General features: G+C 43.3%; 1 protein-coding gene across 1 annotated transcript in view; it reads right to left on the bottom strand.

The window, feature by feature from the left end:
* Window positions 1-276: 276 nt before the first annotated feature.
* Window positions 277-10,748, bottom strand: part of FBXO32 (F-box protein 32) — a 35,003-nt gene continuing 24,531 nt past the window's right edge. Inside the window, exons 7-9 of the mRNA XM_036830262.1 lie at window positions 7,154-7,336; window positions 6,067-6,210; window positions 277-5,649 (exon numbers count right to left, since the gene is read on the bottom strand). Of these exons, the coding sequence (XP_036686157.1) occupies window positions 5,560-5,649; window positions 6,067-6,210; window positions 7,154-7,336 (417 nt within the window). The 3' untranslated portion in view covers window positions 277-5,559. The remainder of the gene's footprint in view (window positions 5,650-6,066; window positions 6,211-7,153; window positions 7,337-10,748) is intronic.

Below are 10,748 nucleotides of genomic sequence, written 5' to 3'. Positions count from 1 at the left end.
TGATGAGTAAATTAATACTGACTTTAAAGTTCATTATTCCCAAAGCATTCTATTATATGAATAGTAAGTGGAAATACCCCATTTGAGCATAATACTGTATTTCTGATTCAGCTTGGTACTCAGCAGCAAGCTTAGTTTTCTATGTATTCCTAGAAAATTTTACAACGATGATAAGTTTCTGGGAGAAGGAATATAACTTTCACTCAGCAAAAGATAAACATACTCAGTTCGATAAAAAACCAACTTGAATTGACATGCACCAAAAATGCACCAGTGTGTGTTGTTGGAAAAACATTTATTGCAATTCAGTGTCAAAAAATTTTTACAAAAATACGCCACCGTCTGGTACAAACAACTATAAAAAAAGAAATCAGTTCATCATGCAAGAAAAGAGTGCAAATAATTTATACAGAAGGACTCAGCTCACACAATATTAAATAAACATCTTTGCATGTAATTGGTCTAACCTTAAACTTCTAGTTAAAATGTTCAATCCCCTATTGTATTTTTAATTAAAAAAGTACTTTAAAGCTTCTAAAGCTTAGGATATGGACTTTAATATACACCCCCTCTGGCTAGGGTGATTGGCACTTGGTAGAATAAAGATGGCGCCAAGTGTTCTCAAGTGTAGAGCACTGCTTGGAGCCTTCTGTTTAACAGACTTGTGTATCATTAGTTAAACAAACATTTCTACACTCAAAGACAGAAAATGTCATGTTCAAACTCCAGAAGTAATGTTGTAGCAGATGGAGTTTCAAGAAGTTCAGAGTTTTGAAGCAGCCATCCACTTTTGGCCAGACGGAGCAGGGCTTGAGTTTTGAGAGATCTCTCAGAAAGCTTTGTTTGCTGAGTTCAAGGACACTTTGAAAAATGTCTAGCAGACAAAGTCATGAATATCGTGGTCCCTTGCTCCTTGCTGCCTCATGGAACAATCCCCCTTTGCTTGTGAGGTTTAGCAGAGAGTGATCTTCCACTGGGTAGAAGCTTATTGGATCTCACAGCAGGTACCAGGGAGATGGAAGGGATGGATTAAATGTACCTTTTAGTCTAAGGGGAGAGGAAATACCTGCTTGGTTACCATCAGAACCTCAGTTTCTAGAAAGCAAGCCAGCTGCTCAGCCATTATCTGTCTCAGGGGCCACCTTTGTAATTAAAATCTAATTATCCAGGGAAAAATAAATCTGTCAAAATATGCTGCTTACTTTGTGGCAAGCAGATTGTACTCACTAGTATGCCGTACTCACAGCAGAGTCAGAGGTCTGTAACAATGTTAAGCAACTCCTTAACTTCTCCAGGAAGAATCAGGGACTTAAAATGTCTTTAAAAGTTAACGGCCAGACACCGAACACTGGACACGAACGTGCCTTCCACAGCGAAGGTCTTGAGAAGAATCAGCTCAGCTGTCACGTGTGTCCAGCCACAACAAAAGGTGCTGGGGCAGGGGGTACAAAGTCAAGGCCTCAGAAAGTCCCAAGTTTACGCTCAGGTCCACTGCTGAGCGCCAGGTGGGTTGAGGCATGTCACCTGAATATTCTGGACCCACTACCTCATTTTGAAAGGCAGAAGAAATGCCAGACTCCAGCATTTCTAACCTCCCTCCCAGCGCTCAAGTCTGGGGGAGGAGTTTCCTTCCTTTGGAAAACCACGAGGGTTGACTCTCCTTAACAAAACGGAGAAGAAAGCATCTACAGAAAACATTGAGTTTAAAGGAATTACGATCTTGTTTGTTGAAGACATCAAGGGCCCAAGATATATCAAAGAGCTCCATCTCTGCGTTTGCCTAGAGGTTCAGGGTATTTCTGAGGTCTGTTTAAACACTAATAGGATTTTAGGCCAGCATCCAGTCAGAGGATGGTTCACAGACTCGGAGAGTTGGAAACAGATTAAAACAAAAAAACACAAAAAACAACAGATGTCAACATAGAAAATGATGATAGAGTTTAGTTTAAAAAAAATTCACACATAAAATTACTGTTAAAAAAATTCACACGTAAAATAGCGTGTTTGCATAGCAAGACATAATTGCCCTTCAGCCTGGCAGGAATATATAAACTCAGGTGCCTATTTTATGATAAACATTGTATTGAACACTAAGAATGATATACTTTTGAAATGATTGAACTTCTTGTAAATCACACCACTTGCTTAGACAAATGAAATTCCAAGCTCTTTCTCTTCTCCCACACAAAAACAACTGGAAACAAGGAGCCTCTGTTAATTGCAAGCTCCCAAACAGTTTTTGAAGAGAGAACTGTGGCAATAAGGCAATACACACTTATTACCTTCCTTCACCATTGCCAAGTGAAGCCCGTTCTTGCCTTGACAGTTTTGCAGCCCATCTAAAATATCAATATCTCCTCTGAGCCACTTCAGTATAAAATGGATCATCACTAAACATAGGTCACCTTACAGCTGACCCTTTTGATCTCAAAACTGGGGATGTTTTCACATTGTAGTTTCTGCCACAATCCTCCCACATGACTGGTCCATCCACTAAAAGTAACAGCATTGAGTAATAACACCATCTAGTTTACAATGTCTGATCTTGTTATAAGTTGAGCCCTCCTAAGCTTCTCATATTCTCCTTTCCTCAAATGCTGTGCCTTCTTCTCAAGAAACTCTAGGATTGTTGCTCGGAAACCTGTGTGTTGAACCAAAGCATAACATCCCCGTGGCTCGGCTTCCACTGTCCTGGACAAAACTCTTTCCTTCTCTGGAAGTCCAGATTACTTTCATATTTGACATCAATTTTAAATTCTCCTTTACAGAGTTGGGGTGGGGGTAGGTAGGTACAGCAAAGACAGTAGAGCATTCTGTCTCTTCCAGCACTTTCCATTGTCATGTCCCTTCTGGCTTTTAGAACAGCAGTTCTGAGACAGAGATTCTTTGTTTTTGTTTTTTAGGTCACTTTGTCCTGGGAGGGTTTGCCAATAGAAATTCTATAGACGATTAGTGCCCAGGGAACAAGCATTTTCTTTTTAGCTCGCTTTACTTATACGTGAGGCTCTGGCCATGCTTCACAGCCACCCAGTGGCACCAACACAGATGCTCACACCCTCTGTGCTCTTTTTCCCCACTGCCCTCCCACAAACCACAGCATCAAAGACACGCCACTTCTATTCCTTCCCCTCTTCCCTCTCCACCTGCCATTTCCTTCCTTATTCTCCTCTTCCAATGAAAGGGAACCACAAATGTTGGTTTCTTCTTTTCTTTTCCTTAAAAATTTTCCTTGACTCTGTCACACACCATCTCCAATTATGCCAAAGGAGATGGGGAGAGCCCCGAGTCACCATCTGGGTAGACATTTCAGAAGACCGTTAAGCCTATCCCTTGTGGTAGGGTCGTTTTGCACAGACGCTCCTGCTGCCTGGGGCACGCTATGCGGTCGTGAGCACCACGGACAGTCCAAGTGACGCTGGTTCGCCAGTTTTGTGCTGACAGTCAAAGCGGGCGACATTTCTGGGACTGCAAACCTGAAGGTGCCGCGGAGTCTCCATCTGCTCCATCAGCATGGAGGGGTGGAGGTCATGAGTTGGGGGGAAGATGTGGAAGGCCATGAACACCAAAAAATGCCAGAGTCAAAGGTTCCAGAGCCCTCACAGCAACGACAATCCCAGCTCCACTCACATCTTTAAGGAAGCTGAGACCTTTGCGAGAAACTGCCTGAGTTATGGAAGACAGAGCTTTTTATTCCATGGTCTGGACCCTGCATTCTCAGTGTGACCTTGACTCGGGGGGAGAAGAGGTGTTACAGTAGTTTGTGGCCCTCCGAAGCTCAACCTTACCCAACAAAATCTTATTCTTCAGTATTTACTTTTGCTCAGAATTGAAATAAACAATTTACTTTTTTCTTCTTCAGGGGGGGTGGTGATGAAAAAAGATATTAAGAAATCCTGGTGTAGGCACAGACCTTGCAAAGTGAGGAACATCAACTAGTGGTCGAGTTCCCTTCCAGATGCTGGTACTTGGGTTGTGCTTTGAGGGAAGGGCGTGAAGGGGTCCTACATCACTAGTTGGTCCCTTGGCTTGTCTCTGTACATTCTTAACCATCTCTCCCCATTTCAGGTCACCCCAAATTCAACCGCTAAGAATACACTGCTCCTCAACGTAAATGTGAACCAAGTTCCTATTTCTGCTTCACTTATGTGCCAAGGTCATGCTGGGTGGCCACTTTATTTACCAGAAAAAAAGGAAAGCAAATACAATTGCAAAAATATGTACATTGTTGTAGATAAGCAAAGTTCTATAAAAAGTAAAAAACAAAAACATCCCCCATTCCCTCCCAGGAATATTGACTCCTTAAGTCCTGAGATTTCCTTCTTCCACATAGTTACCTGCTGGTATTGGCCTAGCAAGTTCCCCTGGGGTTTGGAGCAAGTTTAGGATGAACTCATAGTACCTCTGGCTCCCCATCTGGCTGGAACGCCAGGCTTTACTTTATCATCCTTACAAGAAGCCCTACCTCAGGTTGACTAAATTTTGGTGTTGCATATAAAGGAAACTCCTCAACTCGTCACCCACCAAGAGGAACAGCAGCTGATATGTAAAACCTGTTTTACAAGCCTTTATCAGTACTCTGGCTCCAAACAGTCCCCAGGGATAGGCTTATCCGTGAAGATACCCCAGGAAGCCCAGACAAGCCAAGAAGTTAAACAGGAATAAGAAAGTCTTCACAGCTATTGGGTGACTAATTCCATCTTTTCTGTGGCAGGATTTCCTCTTGAACTGTTTTTAATTGGCCTTATGTTGTCCCGAATGAGCTACAACATGGAAGGAAAAAAGGCATCGATGCTTTGGGGTTGTTCTAGAAAAGAGGCAACCCCAAAGAGTGTCCCATTCGTCTAAAAAGGAAGCCTGAAGCATGATGAGGATTGCCTCCAATATCTCTTCCTGTTTTAAATCACTTTTTATATGATGAAGAAACAAGAAAAACAGAGACTGCCTACTGGACCACGCACTTTGTCAGAGCGAGTATTGTAGCTTTCCGAGGTAGACTATTGTGTGGTATCTTCAGAAGATAAGGCCCTATACCCATGCGGGTTTAAGATGAGTGGTGCTTCCTTTGCCTTTTCAAAACAAACCCCAGATCAAAACCCAAAGCCCAGGGATTTCTCATATGTAGTTTTTCTTCTTTTTTCTTTTTTTCAACACATTTTCACATTGTAAACAAAGAGCATTCTATCTTGTATTTGAGTTTTGCCCCTTTCTCCCACATCTCTAGGGAACTGTACAAGAGTCTCAGTGAACGTCAAGAGAATTCCATTTTCACCGATGAAATAGAATTCCTGCCGTATAGTCTTGCTGGCAAATCATTAGGAAAAATAGTTTATTTACAGTATTTCTGCTTTTCCATACCAATTCTAATGAGAAGTCCGTATGCTTAAATTCGCAGCCAGCAACTGCATCTCTCCCCTCCAACGTCCTCTCAATGGCTTATCTCAGAAGTTTTGAGCCAGTGTCTAAAATGTACACTATTTACAAATGAAGCATCCAAACTCTGTATTTCCAACCATCCAATCAGCAGGGGAACCCTTCTGAAGTGTTGTCATGTGCTGGGATTCAGAACTTGAACAAGTTGATAAAGTCCTGGGGTGAAAGTGAAACGGAGCAGCTCTCTGGGTTATTGGCTGTGCACGGGTGATCGGTGCCCTAGAAAGGAACATCATGGTTAGGTGGGCATTCTCGGCAGCATCTCATTGGCTTGTAGCACCCTAAGTAAGGCACTGCCCAACCTCAAAACAACATTCCTCTGTCAAGAATGCCCTGTGTTATGGAAAAACTAAAGAGCTTTGTGTGTGTGTGTGTGTGTGTGCGTGCGCACCTGTGCACAGAGCGATGGGGGAGTTTTGGGGGGGGGGGTTGCAGAAAAAAATAAACACAGCAGGGTGAAGGAAATGAAGGTCTTTGAAAGTTTCTTTCCCCAGGGGCTGAATCAGTTTTACCTTCACCTTCAGCTGGGGGCTACAACAGTGAAGAGCAGGAAAGCATTTGGTGACACAGTGCTGGCGCCATTGGCTCTTAGGGGCTGGGCTGGGGATGTGTGGCAACGACCTCCAAGACATATACCTTCCAGGAAAGGATATGGCAGTGTCTGCAAAGCTGAAGGGTGTCTCCATACTGCTCTTTCCTTGGGTAACAGCGCACAAGTTTAAAATACATCTTCTTCCAATCCAGCTGTCCTTTATCTGACAAAATTAATCGCTTGCGGATCTAAATATCAAACAAATAAAAGTAGTTCAGAAAAGTTCTGCTCCTGCCCCCTTTCCACCTTTTTCATCTATACCCTGGCAACAGCTAGGGAAAAAGTAGCAAAGATATAAAGAAGTAGCTTCTGAGCTCTACCTAGTGAAGGAAACAATAGCTTTTAACCAGTCCTTAAAAGAAACAGGTGGCTGATGACGCCTGACTGGTGACCTGTACTAAATTGCATTTGGATGGTCTTGAAAGTTTAGGTGATCTCAATAAACCACTTCAATCTTTTCTTTGCTGTAGACTTGAGTGATTATTTCCAGGGAGATGCAGTGACTGCTTGGCACAATGGCTCTATTTTATATCGAAATATTAGTGGTTTCGTGAACAGAACTTGTTGAGCTCACACTTCTGTATAAAGAAGTTGGAAAAAAAATCTGAGGCAGTGTGCGGAGGGGAAAGAGGCCTAGAGCTAGTGTCAGAAGGCCCAAATTCAAATCCAAGGCCAGTTTCCCCACCTAGAGAGCACTCTACTAATTTGGATATGTCACTTAGTCACTTGTGGCCTTAGTCCCTCCATCCGTTTGAAGTGGGCATAATGATATCTACCCTTCCCTGGGTCATTAACACAAAATGAAATAACATCAGTAAAAGTCCTTTAGCTGTAAAATCTCATAAAAATGTAAGTTATTGTGTTAGAGGAAAGAAGGACTGGTGCCAATTTATGAATTTTTTTTTGGAGCAAGTTGTAACATGGGACTAGGTTAAGAATATAAGGTGGTTTTTTTTTTTCCTATTGAAACACATAAACAAAATCTCACAGATATTATTTAGAAACTCCTTGAACTGTTTTCTAGTCAAACCAGGGAGCCCTGGAGAGTGGGTTTGAGAAGGATGCCAAGGCAGCTTGAGGGTGGCGAGCAGAGAGGAAGAGAAGGAAGAACGGCCACTGGGCTGCACCGACCTGCCGCTCGGAGAAGTGGTACTGGCAGAGCTTCTTCCATAAGAGCCGGTCCTCGCTGAGCACGTGCAGGTTGGGGGCCGCCTGGCCCAGGCTGACCAGGTCTCGCCCGTCGCTCAGCCTTTGCATGATGTTCAGTTGTAAGCACAAAGGCAGGTCAGTGAAGGTGAGGCCTTTGAAGGGAGGCTGTGGGGAGAAGGGTTATGTTAAGTTGCAGGGCAGAGAGTAGCTATGTACCAGGTGACACCCAGGATGCAGCTGTCCCCTCATCCTCCAGCCTCAAGGTGGTTTATTGATCAGAGATCAAAGCAGCAATTCTCTCTACTCTAAGTACAGACACAGGACCCATGACTGAGACCCGCAAAGAACAGTCTGGAGCGGCTCCAGCAGATGGTGCCAGAGGGATTTTCCTAAGTTGCACAAGGCTTTACGCTTTCAAAAAATGGAACTGTAGTTGACATACAATATTATATTAGTTTCAGGTGTACTGCATAGTGATTTGACATTTGCGTGCATTATGAAATGATCACCACGATAAGTCCAGTAACCATGTGTCCCCATATAAAGTGATTACAGTTTTACTGACCATATTCTTTATATTGTATATTACAGCCCCAATGGCTCATTTATTTTATACCTGGAGGTTTGTACCTCTGAATCCCCTTCATCTATTTACACTTTTGCTCTGAAAGATTCCCCTAATAGCGCACGTTGGATTCCTGTGCTTCACTCAATTACAATATTCGCTACCTTCCCAAAGGACTCACTACCCTGGACAGAGCACCTCCAGCCTCGGGTCTCACTGCCCGCCTCCTTGTGACCACTGATCTCCCCAAGTAGGTTTTCTCACCGGCCCCCAAACACGCTGCCCACAAGGCCCTCACTCTGCCCGGGCCTCTGCTTGTCCATATGTGACTCTTCTTCACATCCAGTTCAAACTCACTTCCTCTGAAAGGCCTTTTCTACTTTGGTGACTCCCTCAAGCCTTAGCCACTACATCTTCCTAGAATTCCTAGGATCTCTTTCAGGTGCCTTTTGCAACAACTTCCTTATTGTCATGTCACGTAACCCATCTGCAGAAGGAAGCTTGAATGGAACACTCCTGCTAGGATCTAAGCTCCACGGAGGCAGAAATTTTTGTGTGTTTTCGTTGCTATGTCTAGAAGAGTCTAGAAGTGTGCTAGCATATAGTAGGCACTCCATAAATATTTGTGGAATGATGAAAGTCAAATAATTCAATAGGTACAAACAGCAACCACAGAAAGACTCTATACTGGTGTGTGTCTGTGTGTGTGTGTGTGTGTGTGTGTACACACGTGTATGCACGCTTTGGGAATGGCTGGTCAAGAACCTTTCAGCCTAAGATCCATCATCCATTGAGGCATCTCTATTCAAACCTAGGGCTGCACGGAACATTTTGATAACTATTGGTCTGTGGAGAACACACTGGCAGTTAATCGTGAGCTTCTGCAGAAGTTGCTTCTACATATCCTTGAATTTATATTTAAGCCCTTTAATGTTTAAATTCTGATAAGCTCATGTTATTCCACCCAGACCCAGATCCTGGAAGGCAAGGTCTAAGCTTGTATCCCTTGCAGACTAGCCCAGCACAAAACGCCTCTCCTGAGTACCTATTATGCCTGGCACCGGAGCTGCTGCAATGGGCGAGAGACCGAGAAATATAAGCAAGTCATTAGAGGACAAAGGTTAAATGCCTTCAAGGATGTAAGCGCCAAGTGCTATGGGAACAATCTGTACAGAAGGTCCTCAGTAGTAGTTGTTGCTATTTCTTGAACAGCAACTGGCTGCTGCCATCTGGATAAGAAGTCAGCACAAATCGCTCGAGACCATGGTTCTTTGTCCTTCCCATGCTAGTCCTGGGTGAGCTCTTGAATTTGAACTACTGACATTTTTAGCTCAGTGTTCTATCACCTCTGGAGGTCACACAAAAAAACAAAAAAAACAAAACAGGATGAAGAAACCCTTCCTTAGCTGAGGGGAAAATATCCTGGGAATGAGTACTTAGCTCCCTCCTCGAAATTTTAGGGAACTAAACTCTGTACGAGGCACATCAAGGCTGGAACACACAGGATTCCAGGGGGACACACAGTCTCAGCAATTCCCTCCCGCGTCTCCGCAGAGCAGGACAGGCGTGCAGAGGGAAGGTGGGCAGTGGCAGGGCGGCTTGGGAAGTTGGACGATGGAGAATGGGAGGTGGCATGGGAGGAACACGGGATGGGCAAGCAGCAGATCCGGATCCCAAGTGCCCTTGGGAAATCTGGGTCTCAGTTTCCCTGTGTCCAAAATGAATTGGCTTAGTAGAAGTCTCTGAAGATCCCTTCCAGCTCCAACAATCTCAGACTTGGAGTAGCTTCAGCCTCCTAACTCGTCAGAAGTGTCTATGACTTGACAATTTATATTGCTCAGGCTGCTGGGCTGAACTTTCAATTGTTTGCAAAATTCAGGACTTTGCCGGACTGCAGAAGGTCCTAGACCTATTTGTCATTTATCATCTGCTGCTGATCGTATGAGCCAATAAAACTGCCATGAGATTTTCTTTTTGTTTCCAGCACTTCAAAGCATCTACTTTTTTGGTTAAAACTCCCAGGCCAATTATTACATGAACTCCTATTAAAGTCCACTTGGCAGAATTCACTCTCAAATTTTCAAACCTGAACTTTTCCAAAATCCTTGCCCAGACCCCATGCTGAGTCCTTACTCCTGATAAATGATTAACTGCTTGCATGCCTTCTTCTATTTGAATATAAACATATAAAAGAAAAAGAAGTTACTCTTGCTCCCCCTATCAAGTGTTTTGCTGAAAATCTTTTTATATTCATCCTGCCCACCCCCCATGCTTCCAAACTCTCTCTGCCTTGCTCACAGGACACTATGATTCTATTTGATTTTTTTCCCCTACAAGCCAGTTCTCTTAGTTTTTTTCCCCCTTCATTCTTTATTATATAAATTATTTTTGCCAATAAAAATTGGCTCCATAGAATTAGATAGGAAATTTTGAAGGAAAACAAGATTATCTGCTGGGAAAATACTGATAGAACTTTGGCAAATAGAAAGCAATTACTGTAAATGTCACCTTAACATTTTCACGTTAATAACATACTTCTCTTTGGTCCAAACTGTTAAAAAGTAAGTTTTAAAATACCATCCAGACCGAAGTAATTAAGTTCCTTCTCTCTCTCTCAATCTTTCCTTCCAGCACTGCTCTCAAAATAATGTAGCTCAGAGCCAAGGAGGGTTGGGAAGGAGGGCATGAGGGAGTAGAGTGTCATGGGTAAAAGTAGAGCCTCTGCAGACAGGCCTGAGTTCAACCCACATCTTATTGGTGGGGAGGGCCCGGCCAGATTGTTCTTAACCACTCAGTGTGATTTTTCTCATGAGACAATGCCTGGAAGTACTGAGCACAGTGGCCAGTAAATATTAGCTATTATGATGACTCCTACCTACAATTAGTCACTAGATGAGTTAATGAATACATTAGAGGACTTAGAAGAGTGCCTGACACAGAGTGAGCCCTTCATAATAGTAACAGCTGACGCATTTACAATACTTACTATGTGTCAGGCACTGTTCTAAGTGC

This window comes from Balaenoptera musculus, chromosome 17 (assembly GCF_009873245.2).
Source record: "Balaenoptera musculus isolate JJ_BM4_2016_0621 chromosome 17, mBalMus1.pri.v3, whole genome shotgun sequence".
NCBI lineage: Eukaryota > Metazoa > Chordata > Mammalia > Artiodactyla > Balaenopteridae > Balaenoptera > Balaenoptera musculus.
This window is presented reverse-complemented; position numbering and strand designations above follow the sequence as displayed.